At 37.4% G+C, this 26,096-nt stretch overlaps 2 protein-coding genes across 8 annotated transcripts in view; one reads left to right on the top strand and one right to left on the bottom strand.

The window, feature by feature from the left end:
• SPAST (spastin) overlaps positions 1-17,057 on the bottom strand; it is a 38,964-nt gene extending 21,907 nt beyond the window's left edge. Inside the window, exons 1-4 of one of the 4 annotated variants that reach the window (XM_014071619.2) lie at positions 16,670-17,057; positions 11,608-11,691; positions 6,176-6,259; positions 424-519 (exon numbers count right to left, since the gene is read on the bottom strand). In XM_014071619.2, the coding sequence (XP_013927094.1) occupies positions 424-519; positions 6,176-6,259; positions 11,608-11,691; positions 16,670-17,057 (652 nt within the window). Of the gene's footprint in view, positions 1-423; positions 520-6,175; positions 6,260-11,607; positions 11,695-16,669 lie in introns of all 4 variants that reach the window. The other 3 variants (XM_014071610.2, XM_014071630.2, XM_014071623.2) reach the window with 3 other exon arrangements.
• DPY30 (dpy-30 histone methyltransferase complex regulatory subunit) lies at positions 16,837-24,445 on the top strand. 4 transcript variants are annotated; one of them, XM_087717992.1, is made up of 5 exons: positions 16,837-16,978; positions 21,450-21,516; positions 21,625-21,672; positions 22,626-22,768; positions 24,225-24,445. In XM_087717992.1, the coding sequence occupies exons 2-5, from the start codon at positions 21,481-21,483 to the stop codon at positions 24,295-24,297; spliced, it is 300 nt and encodes a 99-aa protein (XP_087574118.1). In that variant the 5' UTR covers positions 16,837-16,978; positions 21,450-21,480; the 3' UTR covers positions 24,298-24,445. The 4 variants fall into 4 exon arrangements, with proteins under 4 accessions (XP_087574118.1, XP_087574117.1, XP_087574116.1 ...); XM_087717991.1 differs by lacking the exon at positions 16,837-16,978 and adding an exon at positions 17,222-17,361; XM_087717990.1 differs by lacking the exon at positions 16,837-16,978 and adding an exon at positions 20,767-20,974.
• The last annotated feature ends 1,651 nt before the right edge of the window (positions 24,446-26,096 follow it).

Genomic DNA, 26,096 nt, shown 5'->3' on the forward strand with positions numbered 1-26,096 from the left:
GAAAAAAATGTCCTTCAATAGGAGATATATGCAAAAACGTTTCTCTGCTTTTGTTTTTATAAAAAATAGCAAACAACATAATTTAATGTAGATATGAATTTTTAAAAAATTGAATTCTTTTTTTCTAGCACTGCATTTTATAAGAATCCTAACTAGACTTTTCCAAAATTCCAAACTTTATGTCAAAATACTAAACTTTAAAACTAATGCCTTTCCTTGCCTTTCAAGACATAAGAAATGTTAAAAAAGCAATTTGGTGAAGACAACATTAATTCAGCATAAATTAATAAGAAACTTTAAAAGAGAAAACATTTTAAAACTATATTAGGAGCAGGGTATTTATTGCTGCGTATTTTGTTTTGATAAGGTAGATACTGAGAGACATCCCCCTAATTAATTAGGTGCTGGGAAAACCAAACCCACCTGACTGGAGATGTCCATTGCGGCATACCAGGTTAGTATTGTCACTACGGACTTCCATTTGCAGCTTGGGAATTTGCTTAACTGCCTGCATCTTCTCTATGCAACAGAACAGAGGAGGGAAAAGGACAAATAAAAGACAAAAAATGAACCAATGAAAGTTACGTATACTGGTAATAACCAAAATGATTTTGCCTTTAGTTGGCTTGATAAGGATTAAAGTTACAAAGCTTATACCTAATGTTTACAATGTTATGAAGTCACATCTTATTAATAAAATACAATTTATGTAAAACTGTGAGCTGCAGTCAGTAACTGCATTTTTCAGAAATAGCGAAGAAAAGAACTAGTGGGATACTTTAAAATGAATGTGCAAAGAATTATGATTTCTTCTACCTATCATCTCAGAAAGTCTACAACTTGTTGGTTCAATTTGCAATCATATTTCATACTAAATTTAAGTATTTCTTTATGATAAACATTCCATTTTAAGCAGTTAAGTATATTTGTAATCTACAGGTTATTTCAAGTTGCTACATAATTCTTTAAATAAGAGCACAGGAGGAGCCTCCTTTCTGATCAGGTGAACTTTCCCTAAATATTAAGTAATTGTTGCATAATTAAAATAAAATTACTACTTTTCTAGCAATAAGATTTAGCATTGCATTATAATTATCAGAAATAAATTAGACAGATACAGCTCATAAATGATCATTAAAAAATTCTAAAACTTCCACGTCTTATACTAGTTTTAGAACCAGTTATCACCTTTTGAAATGAACAGCTTGTTAGATATCATCCTGAATCTAACTGTCAGCCATTTACAACAATATTTAGATTCATAAATAATCTATTTATAAAATCATGGTCCTTTTCAGTTTTTTAGAAAACAGATCAAATCTATCTCTTTTTTTGTACTTCAAAAATTAAACCAGCCATTTAAAAAAATTAATAGCTTTTCAATACACATTAAGGTAAAAATGGTATTACTACTTTGTTACTATCTCAGAACAATCTAGATTCTTTTTTGATACTATCGTGTATTTTCATGCAACAGAGTACTGCAATATAGCTTTAGCTAAAAGAGGCATCACAAAAACACACATTCATTTTTTAATATATGCATTTTTTGAAAGGATTCTTATCCAGCCCTTCCTAAAATCTTATCTCACATTTCTTCTCTATGTTCCTTTCTTGTATACTGTTACCCAACAGTCCTTAGTCAAAAAGATGACCCTCAATTGGTCATATCAACACATGGCAAAGACATATGTATACATAACATTTATTCCATATCATCTACACCATGGCTGTCAAACTCCCAGCCCATGGGCCATATGTGTCACACACTGGCCACGCCCACACCCAGTTTAGTGAAGGGGGGAAAAGTCCTGATACATCATGTGATGCTGCTGTGATGACATGAGTTTGACACCCCTGATCTACACCAACCTTTCTCAACTCAGATTCAGCAAGAGATCTCTAAGCGATCTCTGGAGAGCCAGGGATAGGGGCCATGACTCTATCCTAGTGCTCCTTGACCTCTCAGCAGCCTTCGATACCATTGACCATGGTATCCTTCTGCGGCAGTTGCGAGAGGTGGGAGTGCGAGGCACCGTTCTTCGGTGGTTCTCCTCCTACCTCTCGGACAGGTCGCAGTCGATGTTGGTCGGAGGGCAGAGATCGACCCCCAGGCCCCTCAATTATGGGGTGCTGCAGGGTTCGGTCCTGTCCCCCCTCCTATTTAATATCTACATGAAGCTGCTGGGTGAGATCATACGTCGGCACGGGATAAAATACCACCAATACGCGGACGATACTCAGCTGTATCTGTCCGCCCCGTGCCAACTCAGTGAAGCGGTTGAAGTGATGTATCAGTGCCTGGAGGTTGTCAGGGTCTGGATGGGAATGAACAAGTTTGCACTCAATCCCGACAAGACTGAGTGGCTATTGATGCTCCCTCCCAAAGATTGGCCATGTGCTCTATCTCTCAGACTGGGGGGTGAAATTATACGCCCCTCAGAAAGGGTTCGCAATTTGGGAGTCCTCCTGGACCCACAGCTGACTTTAGAACATCATCTGTCGGCTGTGACCAGGGGGGCATTTGCCCAGGTTCGCTTGGTACACCAATTGCGACCCTGCCTGGACAGGGAGGCACTTCGAATAGTCACTCATGCCCTTGTGACCTGAAGACTGGACTGCTGTAATGCGCTCTACATGGGGCTGCCCTTGAAGAGTATTCGGAGACTTCAGCTTGTTCAGAATGCAGCCGCGCGAGCGATTGTGGGTGCACCTCGGTACACCCACGTTACACCTATCCTCCGCGAGCTGCACTGGCTGCCTGTTGGGCTCCAGACACGCTTCAAGGTGCTAGTCGTTACTTTTAAAGCCCTGCATGGTATTGGACCTGGGTACTTGAGAGACCGCCTCCTGCCAATTAACTCCCTACGACCGATCAGATCCCACAGATTAGGCCTCCTCTGAATTCCATCAGCCAGCCAGTGTCAACTGGCAACTCCCCGGGGAAGGGCCTTCTCTGTGGCTGCTCCAGCCCTCTGGAACAATCTCCCCGTTGAGATCCGGACCCTCACCACCCTTCCAGCTTTCCGCAAAGCCACGAAGACCTGGTTGTTCCGGCAGGCCTGGGGCTGATGAATTTCCAGCTCCACTTGAATAGTTGCGACTGTTGCTGTGTTTTAATTTGTCTGTCTTTTGTTTTCCTGTTTGTATCCCCCCTTCCCCTTTGGTTGTTAGCCGCCCTGAGTCTCTCAGGAATAGGGCGGCATACAAATTGAATAAACATCAACATCAAACATCTAAGGTTCTATAAGATACCATGACTGGGAGGAGGTGGGGGAAAACCTTTTTTTAAACAAATGCACTCATAATAATGGGGATTTTTACACATCACAACTCAGCTCCACTTTGCTATTGTTGTTAAATGTTGACAAATGTGGGTTGAATAGGTTACAAATGAATTGTATGGTGATTTTTTCATATTTTTTGTGAAAAATAGTTGTTTAATTTTTATGCAGGGATTCACTGATCTGAAAATTATTTCAAAGGTTTCTCCAGAGTAAAAAGTTTGAGAAAGGTTAATCTAGGACATAATTCATTAAGCCTGCTAAATCATTTCTAAAAACTATATGAAAATTAATCCTTATACTTCCTTTATTTCATCTTGATGGTAAACAGTACGTTAGAGCTACTGCCACTATGCATGAAAAATACTATATCTAACAGTAATGAAAAACTTTCACTGCCTTCATGTTCATTTCCAAAGGTAAGTCACAGCATTGATGTTTGCTTGCACATAAAATCTTGACCTCCCACAAGAATGATAACATAGTTGAGTAGATATGGTGACTGGGCATGCTGCCAATTATATACTATGGTTAAGAATATCAATGGCAAAACCATACAGAGGGTTTCAACTGTAAACAGAACTGAACTATGGGATTAATGTTCAATCTTACTGGAAGGCAATATCTGTCTAAAAGCAGGCCAATAGTCTGCACGTACTATTTTATCTTCACATTCATACATGACAAGGATACTTGAAGAGCACCCAGAAGCTTCAGCTGCTACAGAATGCGGCTGCGTGAACAATCTTGGATTCCCCAAGGATGCTGCATATAATACCTCTGCTGTGTGAGCTGCACTGTGTGCCAATTTGCTTCTGGATCCAATTCAAGATGTTGGTTATGATGTTTAAAACCCTACATGGCCCAGATTATTACAGAATCACTTTCACCCCATTAAGTCAGCTTGTCCCACTTGGTCAGCAGGGAAAATATGCTGTGGATCCATCAGTTAAAGAATGTTGATTGGCAAGTTCCAGGAAGAGATCCTTCTCTGCCTTTGTCCTCATCCTTTGGAAAATCCTCCTACCACCACTTCCCTTTTTTAACTGCTGAAGACCTGCCTCTGTCAACTCAAAAATGCTGGGGTACATTTTTGCCTCTTTGTCTTATTAGAAACATGGTATATGAAGTAGCCTTTTTATATCTGTAACAGCAAATCAAATAAAACAGTGCCCTACAGCATCTTAAAAATGTAGCTAAATTTCTATCCTTTGCCATGGGCCAAACTCTAAATTGCTCCAGGCCTCCAGAAAAGAGCAACAGCAATTTGAAGCCTTTCAGGACAACACTAAAGTTATACCAATATTTATAAGCCCTGTAGGAGAAAAAACTCACTATTATCAAAGCTGCAGGTGCAGGAAAGGGTAAGGAATCAACAAAGTACAATTCCACATCATAGGATTGTAGTTTACATTTGACACTTCATTTAACAGCAAGTTATTTTAATATAATACATGTTGCAGCTGCATGTTATTCTTGTTAAAATGTTTCTGTTTGTTGTTGGCTATGAAATACGTATTTTTATAAATTCCAATCTTACAATTTTTCTGGTCACAGTCAATGACATTTAGGGATGCAGTTTTAAGCAAACCACAGTCACAGAAATATACAAAATCTTTTTGGCACCATTCCTCCAAACTTAAAATGTTCTGATCCTGATTTTGTTTACTGTACTCTAAGGATTCCCAATCTTTTTAGCCTCTGAGGGACATTTGAAATGAGACACTGTTGAGTCCCACAACAAAATGGTGGCTATGGAAGCCACCTAATACAAAATGGCAACTAGATCTACCAGACTAATTACAAAAGAAATGTCAAAAAAAATAATTGGATAATCATGAGAAATATATGGAGAATGCACTACAACTGTTTGGAAGAACAACAAATGGAAACCTAAGGAGTGTGCTTTTTTAAAATCTATATTTCTTAGTTAACACTGGCTTCCTAAAATAATCAACATAATTAAAGAGATAGTATATGAGATTTATAAAGTCATAAGCTATCTTATTTAGGAGCTTCATCTTTTCTAGGTAGAAATTCTATGTCCTTGTTTCTCCTAATAATTAAGTAAAGCCATGCATGCTATCCCAGCTTCAACCCTATGAGACATAAACCATGTAACATGGATAAATGATTTAACAGGGTTTTTAAGAAAGTCAGCAGTGAATAAATTGAGATACTGCTATCCCTACAAGTCTGTGATGACTGAAAATAACATGTATGTGATGATACAAATCCTACCCTTATTTGCATCCTAACTTTTGATCTAAGTAGGTAATTTGCCGAGCTTGCCTCATTACATGTTTCTTTCCTGGCCCCTCCAGAAATTTTTGCTACTATCTAGTTTTATTTTGCCTCAATTTATAAATGCTTTGATTTAAAAGATTTCAATTTATGATAATCTGTCACTGAATTCATTATGTATTTTGTAAAGGTCTGTACCCTTGAACTGATTTCAAGATTATTTTGTTCAACAATTTACTACTTTTCTTCAAAGTAATCTGCAGTTAAAACCTATTTAGCTGAAATTTTAGCAACATTTTTCTCTATGAATTTTCCTTCTAAGATGCACTTTATACTATATTCCATCAATGCTAATTCTGGACCAATTGCTTAGTCATTTCAAGAAGAAACTTATGTTCATGCTGCATTTTTAAAAGTTTTCGCAAAAAAAACTGCTCACTAGTTCTTCAGCTTCCCCTTAGGAAACCAAACTATGACAATATATTTGCATCTCTAAACAAGTACACTAATGTAAAATGAAGTCTATCAGTGAAATGTACGTTTCAAACTTAGAAAAAAATAGTTTTAAATCATTTTTCTCTCAATACATCGTAAACATATGCACTACCAGTTCTACAATTTTCTAAAGTAACAACATTAAGTAGTACCTAACAGCTGCAAACGGTCCTTGGCCATTGCCAAATTTGTCATCATTTTAGACTGGAGGCGCCGAGCTCGATCATAATGGTCTCCTTAAAGAGAAAGTTAAACATTCAGCAGAGGTATAATTGCAATATCTATCTTATACTCCATCAAAAGTGAGTAATTAATGCAAATGATAACTAATAAAATAACTATATCAGTTGGAACAAATGAAACTAGAAGTAACATGTTTGGCAAGAAACTTGTAGGATGCTACCATGTTTCCCTGAAAATAAGACAGGGTCTTATTTTCTTTTGACCCCCGAAATAAACACTTGGCCTTATTTTCGAGGAGGTCTTATTATTTTTGAGGTGCAGGAGGCAGCGAGTGTGGTAACCTCATGGCTGCTGCTATGCTGCAATATTTTCGGGGAGGGCTTATTTTTTGGGAGGGTTTATTTTAGCACATGCGCTCAAAAGCCCGATTTATCCGGAGAGGTCTTATTTTCAGGAAAACAGGGTACTACAATTATACAGGGTTACAAAATATGGACTCCTAAGAATAACTGCAGATATGAGAAATTACTATATATAATATATATATTTTCCGTCCCAAAATACTCATATGTACATATTATGAGTTTAAAATTTCTTTTGAAAAGTGATGCATTATGATTACAGATTTCAAAATCTATGCCAATATTCTGCCAGAGAAAAGTACTACTGTCCTAATAAAGACTATTAATTTTAGAGAGTAAATGATTATTTTTAAGCATCTTTAACAAAAATTAAAAGTACTTCAAGGTGTTGACTAAATCTTAGCCTTGTGTCTTAAATTATCGAACTTAACTATAATGTGTTAACTCACATTATAATTTTTATACAATACATTAACTGTTAAATTAAGTATACTTTTGTTCCTATCTTAATACCATAAGAAATAAAATTCTTTTATGTTACTCCATTTTCCCAGCTAAAACTATCATCAGAAAAACTCACTAAAGCCGTAATAACTAAGCCAAAAAATGCAAATATAGACTATATGTTCAAAATTTTTATTCACCTAAACAAGTAGCTCCTACTTACTAAACTTACTGCTATAAATTTGGCATGAGCTTTAGAGCAAGGGTGTCAAACTCAATTTCATTGAGGACCGCAAGGTTGTGTTTGACCTCAGAGGGCTGGGTTGCACATGGCCAGGGTGGGCGTGGCCAGCTTAACATCACTCATGTTGGGAGTGCTTTTGGTGGCCTGAGTGGTCTGCCAGCGAAAACAGGCTGCACAGCTCCGTTTCCAGCTGCAACAGCATCCTGCAACCCTGTCAGCGAGAACAGCCAAGAAGGACCACACACAGCCCTTGTGAGCGGCATCCTGCACCCTCTGCCAGGGAAAACGGAGCTTGGGAAGACCGCATGTTTTTCCTTGCAGAGACACTGCACGACAGTCCGCTGTTTCCAGGGTGATCCCGTGGGTCAGTTCTAAGCATCTTGCGGGCCCCAGGTCTTGGGTTTAACACCCCTGCTTTAGAGGATTCCCTATTATTCTTTGTTTCTATGACTTCTCTATACAATCCCTTTCAAAAAGATAAAAGACAAAAGACATGATATGAACAGAGGTGATTCAGATCTTCAATAATTATTCTATAATCATTATATCCAATGATCAATATCTAATTATCAATTTCAATATATGTAACTGCCAATCTAATGTATCTAAGCAGATTACCTAATAACAGGCTGAAATTATTAAAAGTTTTTTTAAACACTAAAAAGCAAAACAAAAACAATAGTAGAATGCAGTACAATCAATTAGTTATGCAGAATAACTATAAAATGTAACATACACTATTGCAGGATAATACAAGTCATAGAAAATAAAACTGAACACAAACTGTAGAACTTCTGGTATTAAAAAAAGGTTTTGCTACAAAGTATAGGAACCAGACATAATCCTTGGGAAGTGCTTCTACAACTCTACAACAAAAGTCTCTGCCTTATTTCACCTATGACAGTAACACAGAACGACGATTGATTAGTCTGAAAGCAATATGAGTGAGAAAATTCTTTTCCCAAATTTTTCAGAAGTTTAAGGATCAAGTCTCAAAAAATTGAATTGGATCTAGAAACAATGTAACAGCCAGTGCAGTGGATGAAGCACTGATATTTATGTATTTATTTACTTAAAGAAAATATACAGTTGACTCTCTCATATACTGTAATGATTCTAGGCGACTCACAACAATCCCCCAAAATCCAAAAACAAAAGTATTCTTCTTCCCAGGTACCAGATTAAACAACCTCCTAGCTCAACCCTCATCCTAGCTCAAAGCTTGGGAGAAGAGCCAAATCTTCACAGCTCTCCAAATGGCTAAAGATATGCATCCCTTGGATCTCAAGAGAGTGGCAACTTTTAAGGGAGTGGCCCTGGAGTGCCCCCATCCTGTCTTAGTAGAACAAGGAGATATCTCCGGCAGAGGTGGTCCCATAAGGAACCTGGCTTTCTGCCAGCACTATGAATTGCAACCAGAAAGCAACTAGGACCCAGTGCAGCTCGTGCAGCAGAGGTGTTAATCAGAAAAACTGTAGGGCACACCAAACTGCAGTGCCATTGTATTTGGAAACTGTTGCAGCTTCCAGATGGTCTTTCAAAGACACCCTCATTTAGATTGAATTGCAGAAATCCAAATGAGAGATAACTAGGGCAGAAGTGACTGAGAGCAAGGCCTCCTGGTCCAGACATTTTTTTACTTTTATTTATCAAATTTTAAAACTACCCATCTTTCTCCCAGAGGGACTCTGAAATAAATATTTGGTGCACAAGATGAATTTGTGCAAGGGCCGCACTGGCCATATTTGCTATCTGTTCTTTTAGCAGGAACCAAGAGTTGAAGATGATCTTCAAATTGTGCACAAAATTTGTCTGGGGGAGTGTTACCCATTCCAGAATCTCACATTGTCAACTCTCCTGATTCTAAGGGGTCAAAAATCTACAAGCACTCCATTTTGCTAGGATTGCATCATAGCTGGTTTGTCCCCATTCAGGCCCTCAAAGCCTCCAGGCATTGAGCAAGCACCCAAAGAGCATAACTTGTCCAGCATTGGCTAATGGAGGTGGCTAATGGAAGAGATAACACACATAACCCCCTCTCTTTCCTGTATGCACTTTGTTCCCTGTCTCTTCAGCCTGGTTAGTTTTATTTTAATTAAGATTTTTTAATTTATGATCCTTATTGTTTTAATGATTTACCAGAGCATTTTAATTAAATGTCTGTAAGTCCTCTTGTATGGGTGACATACAAGTTTAGTAAATACATTGGGAAAAGATATGCAATTGGGTAACATCAGCATGCTGGTAATACCAAAGCTCCTGCTGGCAGATGACCTCTTGCAGTGGCTTTATATAGGTGTTAAATAGGAGAGAGAACCAAGTCCTGAGACACCTCATATAACATGCGACTATGGCTGGACCTCTTCACCCTGCAAACACTGCCTGGTATGTGTCATGGCAAAAGAAGAATCACTACAAAACAAGTCAGCCACTACTGTCACTAATGCTGTCTCAGTACTATAGGCCAGCCTGAATCCTGACTGAAAAGCTATGATATGTTATTAACCAATTCCACTTATCAACTCTGCAATTTTAATTTGGAACAAGTTTCTTATTTTCAAAATTATAAGCATCATAGGAATCCAGTTTGACAAATGTCTTTGAATTTTTATGATTATACACATTATGGCAATAACCAGGAAGTCTTCTAATGGTAGTTGGCTCTGCCAAACATTACAGTAGTCCTCAGTTAATGACCGCTCGTTCAGCAACCATTTGAAGTAAGAACAGTTCTAAACAAGTGGTACTTACATCCCATCCTTGAAATTCTATCTGTCCCCGCACACCCATGGACACGATTCATAGGCTTGGCAACCGGATGTTACTTAAAACAGTTGCAATGTCTGGCAGTCACTTGTTCATTATTTCCAACCTACATTGTTGGCTTCTCACAAGCAAAGACAATGGAGAAGCTGGCAAGGAAAGTTGCATGTGCTCCTGTTCCTTTTTCTCCTGAGGAGCTTGGCTAGGAAACTGATACTGCATAGCCTGGAACACACACACACACCCCCACACACTCTTAATGTGCACCTGCCAGACCAGTTGCACTTGCCCCAGGCTACAGCATCTTTGTATTCACACAACAGCTACTTGCACACTCTCTTACGGTCTAGAGCACCCACCTACCCAGCTGCACTTATAAAACAGCAGCTACCCACCCACCCCCACCTGGTGGTACCCCTCATCCAGCCACAAGCAATATCGGATGTAAGACTTCCTGCCATTTTCCTCACTGACTTTGCCTGTTGGAAGCTGGCAGGAAATCACAAGCTGAGGTCACATGAGGTCCTCACTTAACAATCCATGATCCTTGCTTAATGATAAGCAACCAAGATTGCTGGAATTGCCAAAGCTAAGTGATGCAGTCATGGGACATTGTGCTTTACAACCCTTATTGCTTAGCAATGGAAATTCTGGTTCCAATTGCCATGGTTAAGTAAAGACTAGTTATACATAGTACCAAATACAACAACTTATTAATGGAATTCCTAAAAACTAAGGCTACCTGATAATTAAATCAGTGTTGGGAAAGTCATGTTTCCTCAAAAATGCTGGACTATAATTGTAAGCATTTCTATGCATTGGTTATTATAGTTAGGATTAAAGGGAGTTATAGTCCAACATATGGGTGGTCAAAAGTTTCTCAATCTTGAATGAAATAAGGATTGACATGAACCTCTGAATTTAGTCCAATTCTGATGAAGATGAACATCTCGACAGAGATGTATTAATAATAATTTAACATATCCAGAATTTGGAATAATTCAAATTTATTGTACAGAGAAATATTGACAAGGAAGTAATAATGACTACCAAAATTAGCCGCTCAGTGAACAGCTAACAGTTTAGTCTGTAATCACTGAAAAGAGAAAGTTTATTTCCACAATGAAGAAAACTTTACATACTAATTTTGCCTTCAGGTGCATGTCTAACCTTTTCATCAACTTGAAATCTTCATATTTACACAAGTTTGTTGAAAGTCCTGCCTTGGTGTAACATGAAAGGAGGCATTCTCAGTGGTTCTATATAGAGTATAATATGGAATATACTGCTACTGCCCTAACAGGGTACCTGGGCACCTCTCCTCTAACACTTAAGATGTTACAAAACATCTTTGTGCCTAAACTGTGCTAAGGGACTAGTATGCCATTTTATTAGAAGGGGTGCATTTAATTTGAATGTAACTGAGATCACTAGAATGCTTATTTATTATAATTTGGTAGTACATCATTTTAAAAAAATCCTATGGATTTCACAAATTTCAAGATTTTTTTCTTCCAAACTGTCTATTCAGAATTTTCAAACCAAATTGATAGCTTTTCTTCTTCATATAACACTAAAATGAACTTACCTTGACCAATAACTAATATAGCTATTCCTTTCTCGAGTTCTTCGATTCCCTTTCTATACCATTCAACAGCTTGTTCCTTTTGTCCTGCTGAAAAAAGTGAGTTCTATTATTTTATTGTGAAAGAACATCAGACAGTATACAAAGCATAATTATCTGTACCACAATAACCAAAATTGAAAGAAAATATAAACACGTAGTCTTAGTCCAAGTAGTCCAAACATTGACAAACAAGTAATTTTCTCTTGTTAAAACAAAGATATACAGAAAAAAACAATAATACTTTAGAGTAAATCTGATCCTCCTGTAGTTTGCCAATAAAAAGTAAGTGCTAATTTTACAAACAAGATCTGTTCAAGCATTTTAGTAGGCAATTACATCTAGGGTAATTGTCTGACCTCATTATAGGCATAGGTCTGAAGTTCATCTATAAACTCCAGAAAGCTTGGATAATGGTGAATGGAGATTTGACTCAACCATGAGAAATCCAGAAAGGAACAAGACAAGGCTGTCCTTTATCACTATTATTATTTATTCTAGTGTTGGAACTGTTAAATAGAGATATTAATCAAGAGAACAGAACAAATGGACTACAAATTAAAGTGCACAATTACGTGGATTTGCTGATGAGTTGGTGTTAATTGTGCAAAATCAGCTAGAGAACATCGAATATTACGAGGAAGATTAAAATGTTTGGAGAAATGGCAAGTTTAAAAATTCACAAGATTTTAATAGACAATTGTGTCTAGGGTAAATTGTTCTGTACCAAACCTTACTATAGGCATGGAATTGAACTGAAACATGTTAAACTTATTTTTTTAAAAACAGGTAAATAATAGTAGCATAATGACTACATCAGACTAGAATTACATCAGAATCAGTGAAAGGCAATGTAATCTAAATACAACACTAGCTAAAAATTATACAGCTGAGAAAGTCAGCATTACATCACTGCCATCATGGAAGTCTGTTCAATTGGACTTTTCTATTCAATTTTCTACCAACTCTCTTTTAGGAAGTATTTCTCAAGGGACAGGAAGAAACAGATAATGATGGCATTTACCACAGAAATCTCTTGAATTGAATTTCCTTCTTTATTCTCATTACCATCAGCTGCCTTTAAAAATGATTTTATACTTGCTTTTTAAAAAAATACTTTATCATTATTTATGCTTATAAATTGTAAATCACTTAGGAAGATTACCCTGTGACAGAATATAAGTAACTGAAATAAATTATTACATATTTTATGCAATAAGTTTTTTAATTGTTACTTATTTTAATTCATGCTATCATAACATAAAATACATGTGAATAATAAATCATGAATGTTAAATCAAGCACAAGTAAGAAGGTATAGAAATTAAAGTGAAAAGCTATTGATCCTTATCCTAAGTAGTTTTAATATTTCAGGACTTACATGGCTAAATTTATATGTCGGCCTGAGTTAATTAAGTCACAAATCTAGGCCTAGATACTAGATTCAAAATTAATTTATGTCTTAAAGCTTTTAAATGGCTTCCTAAGTTAATTCTAAGCTTAGACAGTATCTCATATTCTAACTTAAGAAATAAGTAGTGCCTGACTTCTAAAAATATTTCAAGACTCAGAGAATATTAAAATATTCTAACAAATAAAGTGCAAACTTAAAAATAAAGTCATTTGAGTCCAGCAAAGAAGAAAGGTTGAATTCAAAACATCTAGGGCAAAACATTTATTGATGCACAGATTTGTTTTTTTTACTTTGTTTCCAATTACACCTGTGCCTACAGTGTTAGTGATACTATATGTCGTTTATTCAAACTGTTAAGCCCATGAAATCATCAAAAGCATCATGAGTTGAGTTTACTGTAAATAATATTTTTAATGTGGGAAAGTATTATGCTAAACTCTTGATGGCCTTGGTAAATATTAATCTAATAAATAAACAAACCCTTCCTATTTTTTATGAAGCAAGAGCTTTTTTAACATTTCTCCTTCTCACAAATTAAGCCAAGACAAGAAACATCTCAAATTGACCCCAACTGTTCTATAAAAGAACACTCAGAAATTACAGCTGCAAGCCATAAGGATTGCTGTACAATAATCAAAGTAATAGAGATTTTGCAAAAAACTAAGCTAATCTATGGTTAGTGTACAGTACAAATACAATTCTCTCATCATTGAAGGGATTATTAACAAGTTATGAAGCAATATAATTTATTTGGAACACAGTCACAATTTCTTAGTTTTCTATCTGTAGTTATAAAGTCTTCATCAAAACAATTTTGGTATATTTTCTCTCTGACCTCAGAGGCAATTATATTTCATTAGTACTACTATCAAACATAATAAATGTATTGAAGCTTGGGGTGGTTTACAACATGAAAAATACAATTAATACTGTTAAAAATGTAACAGCCCAAACAGATCAATTATAACAAAAACACATCAATGTCTTTACAAGCATTCTAGCACCAGCTCTGAGAATGGAGATAGGTGCAATGGTCATCAAGAGAGTTGACAGTATACAGTATATTGATTGACCTGGTTACTTGAGAGACCGCCTCCTGCCAGTCACCTCCCAAAGACCTATTAGATCTCACAGACTAGGCCTCCTCCGAATTCCATCTGCCGGCCAATGTCGGCTGGTGACTCACCGGGGGAGGGCCTTCTCTGTGGCTGCTCCGGCCCTCTGGAACAATCTCCCTGTTGAGATCCGGACCCTTACCACCCTTCCGGCCTTCCACAAAGCAACTAAGACCTGGCTGTTCCGGCAGGCCTGGGGCTGTTGAACTAACCAGCCCACTTCGAGGTTATGACTGTTGTTGTATTTTAAATTTCTGTTTTCTATTTTTATTTTTGTACCCCCTCCCCTTCTGATTGTTAGCCGCCCTGAGTCTTCCAGGAATAGGGCGGCATACAAGTCAAATAAAACCAAAACCAAACCAAACCAAATATATCTCTCTACTTGCATCCTATTCCAGAAAACGTGGCTTGAAACAGAGCTCCAATAATGCTTGTGATTACCTCTCACTAACCCATAGTTAATCATTACTCAATTTACCATAAAATAACCACAGTGGTTAAATATTAACAAGGTTAAAATATGAATTGTAGGCCTGTATGTCATGCAACCACAGCCAAGAAGACAGTGGAAAATCATCACTGCAGTTAACATTTAATCAAAATATTTCACCCTATGGTACTGTGTAGAATTAACTGAAGTAAATCTTTTGCTGCATACATACTATTGTTGCGGAATAGAAACAGGACAACAGAGCAGAAATTTTCATCAACTTCTAAAAGCAAGTTTTAATTTTTTTAAACAGATATAAAACTCAAAAATTAAGAAAAACTAAAATACTGCCATTAATAGAGCATTTCTACATTTATTAGCACATGTATGTATGCAGGTTAACTATCTGACATTTTTAGTGTTTAAAATCTTAGGTAACAATGATGTGACAGATTTTTGTTTGAAAAATTATTGGCTTTCAAATATATTATATTGGACAATAATTAACTAATGGTCTGATTCAGTGTAAGGTGGCTGCATATATTTTTCAACAAGTATAACTTGGAAAGTCTCACTTTCCAAGAAATAGGCACAACAGTACAATGCTACAAATGTAATTTAACCTTTGTGTGTTATGAACTGCTTGAATATATTTTACAGAAGGCAAAAATGAATAGATCTAATCAAGGTAGTGATGCTGATAAAAATTAACACATCAAGGTGGTTTCATCTATTTCAATAGGAAAGAGTTCTAGCAACATATCTCACAAAATCTACAAATCTGCAAAATGTAGATATGGTATTTAAACACTTCTATCAATGGGTTTAGCTCGGCCTCAAAACTTTACTGTCAGCAAGCTGCTATTAATTATTGACAGTTTGCAACTGACAAGACACAACTTGTACCATCCACACTCCACCTAATATTAACATACTCCTGCTTAAGTTACTGCTGTACAGTAACCTAACCGTATAAGGAAAATGCCATTTTGGATCATTTGCCTAAAGAAGTCATCATTCAACAGCAATTATTTTTTCTCCTCTGTAATGACAGCCATAGAGCCAGTTTGGTGTTGCAATTAAGGCACCAGGCTATACCTAGGGAGTTGTAGTCCCACTTTAGGTGTGAAACTAGGTGGGTGACCTTGGGCCAGCCTCTCTGTCAGCGCTAGGAGGAAAAACGGGAAAATCACTTCCAAAACTGTTTGCCAAGAAAACTGCAGAGATTTATCCAGGCACTTGCCAGGAGTTCAAAATCAACTGAAAGGCCGCCCTAGCCTAAAAATTAAAAAAAAAACCTGCTAGCCAGAAAAAATAACATAACACCCGTAAAAATGTAAGCTTGAGTCACTACAGAAGAGACTGGGAGGAATGCAATGCATGAATAAGACACAACCTGAACCTAGAGAACAAAGAGACTTAACCCAATCCTGTAGCACAAAGTCTCTTTCAGACTCACAACAAAGCCTCCCCTCACATGGGCTCCACCCACAAGCCCTTCCTATCAACATCTTTCATGCAGAGGAGGAACCCTTTTACTGCTGCTGTGTGGTTGTAACGTGGGTCTTCTCGGCCTGGGCAATTCAACGCTTGCAATCCCGTCCCTTCCCGTTATACACCTGTCTCTAAGAGCATCTCTACCCACCCGCCCGCCCCGTTAAGGCTGTTAACGACGTTAGAGCGATGTTCATCGCTGCTGGCACTCAACATCCCGACGCCAGCTCCATCCACGCCGAGCCCGAGAGGTCATCTTTCTCAGCTCCTTCCCTTCGCCTCGCTTTCTTAAGGCGAGAGTCGCTCACACAGGCGTAGCGGCTTTTAAGGCACAGCCGTGTTAGGCGACAAGCAGGTGTCCGGCCCTAATATAGCAGTAATGCCGGCTGTCGCTTCGCCACAAGCCTGAGGGGAAAGCAGAGGCTATGACGAAGCAGAAAACCGAGCCGGCTTCTAGACGAGAATAAGCCGAAAAAGGAAGGCTTCCCCGAACAGCTGGCGAACCTCGCAGCCTTCCCCCTCGGGCTCGTCCGTCGGCCCTGTCCGCTTCCCCCAACCCCCGACTTAGCTTACCCGCCTCGTCTTCGTCGATGCGCAGAGCCGTAGAGATGCACTCGAAGGCGCGCTTGTGACAGGTTCGTACCGACTCGGGTGCATCGCCTGCCCGGCTGGTGCCCTTGGCGGCGGCCATCAACGCCCCGCCGCGGGAGAGGCGCTCGCACAGCCAGGCGAAGAGCAGCCCGAGTTGGAAGGCGAGGAAACGAAGCAGCGCGAAGACGGCGAAAAGCGGATACGAGAAATAGTAGAGATTCCGCTTGTGAGGAGAAGCCACCGCCGCCTGTTGGCGGTGTGAGGCGGAAGCCGAACCGGCCGCGGATGAAGGTGAGGCTCCGGCGGTCCGAGTCGGGGAGCTGGAGGCGCTTAAGCCCTTTTTCTTCCCTCTCCCTCCCGGAGAATTCATTCATCACCACCGTAGCCATAACCCGCTGCCAGGGACTGACAACAACCACCTGCGAGGGCCTGCCATAGCGGAGGCTACGCCCCTTTTTTGCTCAACCCCGCTATCTCTCACACGCGCAGACGAGAAAGTCTACGTAGCGAGCCTTTCTGAATAAGAAACTCCGTAAGCTCCTTTCGAGGGTCTATTGTTAGTCTTAGGACGATCGACGCCGGAGCGCAATGCTTCTTTTCAGAGGAATATCGGAAGTTTGGGTTCCATTCCACGTTAGGAAGTTCGTCCTTTGTGTGAGAGCGATGCAGTCTGGGTAATGTCGTTTAAACAACCTTTGCCGAATGGGAGTCAGAATGTTTTCCCTCGTGGTGTCTTGTCAGATGATCCTAGAAATGTGGTAGCTTTATAAGCCCCTTTTATGTTTTCAAAATCGGCAAGAGCTGCCTCTCGCTTGCTGTAAAACTAAGGCGTTGCACCGAACTCCTTGGCTGATTTGCACATCCCAATAAATAGTTATGCGGTTGTTTTGGGCTTAATATTGAAAGATGAAGGATTGGAGTTGTAGTGTTATTGTGTGAGCTATGCTATTATGGTTCGGTCAATGTGTCATTGTTTTTAAAAAGAGCGTTTGTAAAGGTAGTAAGTATAACTCCTATTTAGCCTTATCCTTATAGGCCACTTTGTCTTTCTTTTCTTTCACTTTTATGTTAACACATATAGTATTCCACATGTGGCGTAGAAAGTCAGGGGCTGAATTTGCTTGAACTTTGCTTACTAACTTTGCAAAATGGCTTTTGAAAGCAAAAAGTGTTTATTAAGGGGAACTGTAACATATTTTATAGGGTACAGAAACCATATATTAAATATATGCAATGCATATGAAAGCAAGCGATCAAACAATAAAAGTACATTGATTACATGTGAGAATAGAACAACAAAGAACATTTTCGATAACATTCCACAAATGGCAATTTTATAGGTTACATTATTTCCTTTCCCAGCTAGGTTTATATTGTCCTTAAAATGTGTGTTAAAGGAATATGGTCTCTCATTTAGTTTATGAATAAGCTATCGTAGTTTATAGGCTCTTTTTCCAGATTAAAAAAATGACTAGTTAACAATTTTGATTTCAAAAAGAGGCATTGATGCCTCCTTAAAATGCTAATATCTCTCCCGTTAAAAGGTTAATAATGAAGCTTAAAATTCTAGGTAGGGCGGAGATAAAATAAGTATTCAGTACAGATAATTCAAATCTCCAATTTTGTATAGTTATCAGTTACTGCTATGCTACTCCTAAGTACTATAGACACAGCTACTGTATGGCACTGCTACGTTTTTCACTATCACTTCTGGTTCTTGTCTATTACCACAATATCTGGTAGATTGGCCCAAATCTGCCTGTCCATCTGGATCTGGAAGTCCCACGGGATTTTAGCCCTGTTATTCTCCATGACCTTCTGTGGAAACTCCCATCTGGACTTGGGAGGGTCTAGTCCATACATTGTGCAGAGGTTCCTGAATACAGTGCCAGCTACTTGTGTATGCTGTTCCCGCCTGCATCTTGCACTCTGCCGCTATATATTTGAACTGTCTCCAAAGCTACTCTATACATTCTGCAGTGGTGATAGATATAGCCGCACCAAATAACAGCAATATCAGGAATAAGCTGTATGAGAAATTGGAGAAGTACCGGGACCCAAAGGAGGTGGAAAGTAAATGCCAAAGTGGTCCCAGTGGTAGGAGCACTCAGGCTGTAATTCCTGGTCTGGGAGACTATCTCCAACAGATCTCCCAACAGCAGAATTTTCTATCCAGAATAGTGCAGTGCTAGGAGCATATATATCACTCATAACGGTAAAAAGGCAAATATGTATCATGTATCACATGTGCGAAGTTCATCTATTGGCTCTTACTGTAAAACCATGCTGCCACAAGATGCAGTCAGATTCAACATCTTGTAGGCCCCGTTTATCTTAAGTCTATCATCACACCTTAAACACCTGTAGTGATCTAAACACCTTCACATAGGGCAATTTTTCTCAAACTGGTTTTAAATATGGCACAATTAACTTGACTAAATGTCATTCTGATGCACAAAGTTATATTTTTATCACCCCCCTCTTCTTAAAACATGTTGCAAATCCAATGTTCTGTAAACACCATTGAACTTAATACAACTTTTAAATACACATGGCTAGAATAAGAAAAAGAAAAGATGGCAATCTATCACACTGACCCCTTGAGCTTTCTATACTATATTGTCACTACTGCGTCCCAGTATTCTCTTCTCCCTCCCTTGTTCAGTTAGTCAGTACTACTAATAAACAATGCCTGGTTCACATAAGCCAAGAGGAAGGAATATGGAGATAAACTTGAAGAAGAAATGCAAGAACATTAAACAATTGACAATTCAGGAGTGAGAAATAAACTCAAGATAATCCTGCCTTGATTCTGTTTGGTATAAAAGAAGGCAGAGAGATACTCTGGCAGGATTTCAAGGCTGTTGTCTTATAAAAATAAAGTAGTCCTTGTGTTATTTATTCCTGGACCTGTTTTATTTTGAAAGGCTGACAGCAAATAAGCTTGCTACATTTGGCCAAATCTACCCAATGCACTAAACTAAAATCAAGTAAAATAGATTCCAGTTTAGTGTGTTGTGATTTACCAAGCATATGCTTTATGGGCACAGGCTTCTTGGGATTTCCAATAATTCATAAGAGGCTGCATCAAAGAACTACAATAAATCCTCATTCCTTCCAACTTTTGAGATTATGTCCCTAAAAGTAAATTGTAATTAATCTCATTCAAGGAAGCAAAAAGTGATATGGTCTTGGCTTAATTGTAAAAAGTGTTTATTAAATCTTGTGACACATTAGTACACCCTGATATATTCCAAATTATGCAATAAATCAGAGGAGTGAGAAATTCTACCCTTTTCTTCCAAGGGATTTCATACAATGATTAATCCTGCTCCACCCATCCCAAAAAGCTGGAAACTTGCTTTCTGCTCTCCTTACCAGAAATACTATTCTCCAAGTATGAGTTACCCTTTGAAGGCAAAAAGCAGCATTCTTGCCCTGCAGCCAGGGGGGAAATGCTGATTAGTTAAAATATGTTGGCACCTCATTGAAGAGTGGAGTGTGCTAAATAATTTTATGAAGATAGAAGGTAAGGTGTTTTACTTTACAGTAATTTTACATTTTAGAATTCATTTGGGATCAAGATATTTATAACAAATAAATTGCCTCTATAAACATCAGAATCTACATAAGGAATCTTCATACTCTCAACGCAGAGAGCTACTATGCGACAATCCAGACTTCCATTAGAAGACAGAAAATATACAGGAAACATCAAATCCACTGGACTTCAGCAGCCCGGTTCCGAAAGCCCCACCTTTTCCCATCTTGAGTTTTTCTAAACAGGGAAAGCATTGAATGCTTGCAAGTTAAAGACGCCTGTTGCAAAACACGAATCCGTACTTCATCCAGAACAAAATTCTGCTTCGTGGTGAGGTGATAGCTTCTTTTCTGTAAATTGTTAAATTTATAGCAAACGTCTGAAAAAAAGGACTCTTTCACCCTGATCGATTCGGTGACTAAGCACCATTTTAACTTCGAGGATGCATAGCCCGCATTTTACACGGCTCAATACCAACCGGAGAGGTGTTTTTTTTTTTCCAACAGTCTCCACCCACTCGGTGCAGCGCTCGGGGGAGGAGACATTTCTTATTACGCAGGCGCACAAATGGGGGGGAGGGAATCTTGGTGGCCCGTGAAGTGCGACGTCCCTCCTAGTCCATGGCACAACATCGTACGACAACCAATATCTTTTTACGACTGGTAACGACGGCTGTTTTCCTCGTTGCTCCGCGACGGGCCGTTTCTTCCCAGTTATATCTTGGAACCGAATTTAGTTGACGAAGGGTAAGTATCGTAAGAGGAGCACAGGCACTTTGCAGCCTTAGGGCAGTTTATATGCCGGAACCACTTAATTCCTCCCTGCTTGATTTTTAACTGCAAAAAAAGGAGGCTTTTTTTGTTAGGACGCCGAGTAAAAGCTGCTATCCAATCTCCGCTTACATGAAATAAAGCGGGCTTCCTTTTGAATTAATAAATATATATCTCATCCATGGGCTTTCTAATTCTGGGATTAGTTCCTGCTCAGTCTATGGCCCCCAGGTAATTTTGATAGCCTCATCGAAGTCGTGAAATCACTTTTAAATATCGCTTGCTTAAGAGAGTTTTGCTTTACTGGCTTAATATAAAAAGTACTTGGAATCTGGGAGAGTAGCAAAATAACTTCGAGGTCCCGGTCTCAAAATATCTTTTGAGGTTCGGAATGTTAGCCTTGTATGTCATAATATATTAACTTGTATAATCAATTCTCATTTTTTTAAAGTTCTCTCAGATTATTTTAACTTCTGTACAACATGGATACTGAACAGATTATCGAGGGACAGCCACAGGTAAGGGCTTAAACCAGCAACTGTAATAATAATTCTTTAATATTTTGTTTTTCAAAAAAAGGCAAATATTCCTTTCTTGTTATTTTATGGTTGTGTGTTGTTTTACAGGTTCCAGAAAATCCACATGCAGAATATGGCCTTACGGAAAATGTAGAGGTAATTGAGATTTGATTATTTCCAACTAAATTTAATGATACACTACTCAGTGTATAATTTTGGATACAGAACTGAATGGAGTTGCTGAATGGAGCCTCATATATATTATGTATTAGAACGTTTGATTGAATATTGGTTCTGAGATTATGATACCGTACTGAAAATTAGAGAGGTGTCTATTAGGTTTTTTTAAAAAAAACTTGATGAAAGAAGTTTTTATAATTGTCTTGCAAAAAGCTTTGTTTGGTTGCTTTGTGATGATGCAAATTAGGTGGAGAGATACTTAGTATATTGTTAGAGATGGAAATCTTATTTCCCCCATCCCTTGGGAGTACTTATAGGGCATTTATGATATTTTTGAAATTATGCTAAGCCTATTTTAAGTTCTGCTGGATGCTGGAAAATTGCAGTACTGAGTTTCAGATGTTACAGTTCAAGAGTTTCTAAAGATTCATACGTCCATGGGATTCTGGATTGGCCACTCAAGTCTCTGGAATACATTTGCATATTCATATGTATACTTTGGTACAACAAGACTTTAACCAACGCTATAAATTCTATTGAATAAAAGCATGAGTATTTTCAGCTTTGTTGCTTGGAGTTCTGTTCCATTTAGAAGAATATTATTTTGCTTGTGTAGACTATAATAAAATGCATAGAACTTTGGAAATATTCTAGACACAGAGGCATGCAACTTGAAGGGCACATGGGTGCAACTTAAGAAGTTTTAATTGAATGATCCCCGGAGATTTGTGTACCTCCAAATTTTAGGGCACTAAATTTGTTCCTTAAATTCTCAAAAATGCTAAAGATTAATCTTGCACATTTTGGTCATACCCATTCTAAGTACCTCAAAAGGAATGCCTGGAAACTCTGTAATTTAAATAAGAAATTTGGATTTCAATTAGAGATGGGATAGAAATCTTCACGAAGCGTATGTTTATAATTTTAAGCGGATAGTGGAAAATGAGAAAACAAGTGCAGAAAAAACATCGAAGCAGAAAGTGGACCTTCAGTCATTACCTACACGTGCATATCTGGATCAGACAGTTGTCCCTATCTTATTACAAGGCCTTGCAGTCCTTGCAAAGGAGAGGTAAGTTATATATAAAATTATCCAAATCACTCTTGATTTCTTGTTTGTATTTTTCTTTTAATTATTAAGGCCTCATCTGTTTGTTTCATTGTAGCATCTTTTATCATATTCTTGCAGCCATTTTTAAATCTGCTTTCAGATCAGTCTCAATCTTAGATAATACTTGTTTCTCTTCCATAACGTCTTTTAAACAAGGTCCATTTATAGAAGCAGACACTCTTAAAATTAATTTCTGTACTTTTTACTAAGTGTTGAAGAAAATTCACCCAGTGCTATAAAACCTGTCAATTCAAAGATTCCTAATAGCTGAAAAGAAGTTAACAAGCTATTTCCAAAGTGATTTCAAAAGGAAGCAAAGGCATCAATCATGGTTTGAACAAGATGGTTATTCCCTCCTTTCCCAGATCTTTAAAACCTACTAGAGAACACTATTTTGAAGTCTTCTCATGAAAAGTAAATATCTTGAGCACTTGTGGGTAATCTCAAGTCCTCTTCTTGTCCAGAGAACAATTTGAAAGAGCTAGTCATTAGCTCTTCTTTCCATCTCAATTGTCAGTTGACCATTTCTTTCCTGGAAGTCCCTCCATCTAGTTCGCATTTCAAGATGGCCAATGACCTGCTAAAATATGACCTGCGATATCAAATATGTGAAAAAAGGATTGAATTGAAGAGTAGAAAGAATGGGGGTTGGAACTAAAGAGATTAGTGTATACAGAGAAAGCCCTGAGGAGGACCATATCAGAAAGTAATATATTTCAGAAACAGAATGATTGTATCTCCTGCTAGCACACAGTCCTCAGCTGAAAAATTCTCTTTTTGACTTAAAACATCATAAAATATGTAAAATTACTTTACATTGTTATATATGTTTTGTTGTAGTATTTTTTTTCTGTTTTTAAAGGTAAAAATGTTCAATAAAAACTATTTTTAAAAAGTCATCATAACATATTAATATTAATAAAATATTTAAATATTAAATACAAATAAAAGAATCAACAATATTCTTGATAAAACAGTTGAGAAAACTGATGTTAAAACCATGTAGCCATCTGCTAGGTCTGGGAATCTCAAGGAATTTGTGATTTCATAAGATGACTGCATTGACATGTTTTGACTCTCATGATCAAGTGAGAACAAAACCACAGATTAATACATGAAATTGAAGTTCTAACTCAAATTAATAAATCAGCAAGGCCTGTAATTTAGTCATGAATTATTCAATATACTTTAGTGACTGGTTGTATAATAAAATGCTTGACAATCTGGAATGACATTCAAAGTATTTTCTTCTTTTTAAATAAGCAACATGTTCTATAGCTTTAATATTCAGTATTTGAATATTATAATATTGAAAATAGGATTTGAATTATGTTTTAATTTTCATATTAACTTCATAAGTTAATTGAAGTTAAAAGAATTTTATTTTATAGCTATTGTTTATCTTTTTTCTTTTCAGGCCTATAAACCCTATAGAATTTTTAGCGGCATATCTGTTAAAAAATAAAGCACAGTTTGAAGACAGGAATTAAATTCATCTGGAGATTGACAATTGATTGCTATGTTCTGTACTAAAAACATGAATCATTGTCTTATACATAAATCCTGCAAAACCAAAAATTCTCATCTACAGACCATTAATTGAATTATTTAATAAAATACCTTATATAAATTATGAAATGTGTATTAAGGTGTCATGATTCTCCACCGGGATATAAATATGAAAAGGCTAGAGTTTACATCACAACACATTTTATTATTTGACCTCATCTAGTTCAGATATCCTTGGAAAATTCACAGTTGAGAATAAGTAATTCCGAAAGTATAGTCCTGCCTATAGTTTATTGAGCATAAATGCAATGGAACTTGGAAGTTAATTCTAATGAAACATGCAAGGAAAACTCTATAACAAGATATTTATCAGGATACATTACTTTTCTACCGAAAAAGTAAATGTATGGTTGCTCTGGTATAGTATTTGGCACATTTTGCAGAAATAGGGAAGGATACATATATATATTCATATTCAACGACTGTTTATGCACTGTTGGCAAATTATCACAACAACAATAACATCTTATTTCTATGAATATATTCATTGGTCTTGTAGAAATTTTACTTGTGGGATACTTCAATCATAATAAAGTTGCTTTCAAAATATGAATAATGAAAGCTAAAGAAAAAATCATGAGAATAAGATGACTAATGTGTGAAGGAAACAGCACAACTAATGACAAACCTATAAAAAAGGCATACCCAATTAAATTATTGCTCTTTTAGTGATTTAACCATGTTAAAACTATTGGAATTAAATACATTTTAAATGTAAAATTATAGCTAATGGAAAGGTAAAATATTTCATTATAATGGAGCTTCACAGTGTCCCCCACCCTTTTCAATTTTTGATCATTTGTGAGAATGTGGGACATTGTTCATTTTTGATCATTTGTGAGAATGGGGGACATTGTTCTGTAATAACACTGATAAAATACTTTGCATGTAAATATATCTTGGTTTCTGTCTCTTCAATCTCTGCTTCCCTTTTTATAAAGCTCTGGATAGCTACCGTATTAATTTTAAAAAGATAACCCCCTCTTCGTGTAAATGCATAGGATGGGTAAAGTGTTAAGTATGTACACTGCCAAGTTGATCAAAAACAACAGGATAAAAATCAAATCTGGACAAAAGATGCGCTTTGAGATACATAGCCACATTAGCTAAGCCCAAGACCAGAGGTTTGACTCCAACCTGGAAGTTTATTTGTAATCAATGCAGTAACCAGAACTCTAGAATTACACTTACACTCTTAAGCCCATTAGCACTCACTCCATTTTATTTGGGATTGACTATTTTTCAGTTTCTTCAAAAGCAATCCTATGTCAAATACATTGCAATCTAAATGCTGAATAAGAAGAGTGAATCGTTATTAATACAATAATATGGGGCGCAATAGCTCAGTTGCTAAAGACACTGAGCTTGTCAGCTGGAAAGTTTGACAGCGCGGGTTTGAGATTTGAGCGCTGTATGAAGGGATCTGTTAGTTGCCCCAGCTCCTATCCAATCTGAAAGCATGCAAATGTGAGTAGATAAATAGGCACTACTTTGGTGTGAAGGCAACAGCATTCCATGCACCTTGGCAGCTGCTGCCAAAAAAGCCAACACAATAAGACTAATCTTATTGCATTCTTTGACAAAGTGACAAAATTAGTGGACCAGAGGAATGCCGTCGATATAGTTTACTTGGACTTCCTTAAGGCATTTGACATAACCTACTACTAGATAAAGTAGAAGAATGTGGGTTAGACAGCATCACCACCAGATGGATTCGTAA

The sequence above is a fragment of the Thamnophis sirtalis genome, unplaced genomic scaffold, assembly GCF_051295495.1.
Source record: "Thamnophis sirtalis isolate CommonGarterSnake01/CBP01778 unplaced genomic scaffold, rThaSir2_p1.2 scaffold_6, whole genome shotgun sequence".
NCBI lineage: Eukaryota > Metazoa > Chordata > Lepidosauria > Squamata > Natricidae > Thamnophis > Thamnophis sirtalis.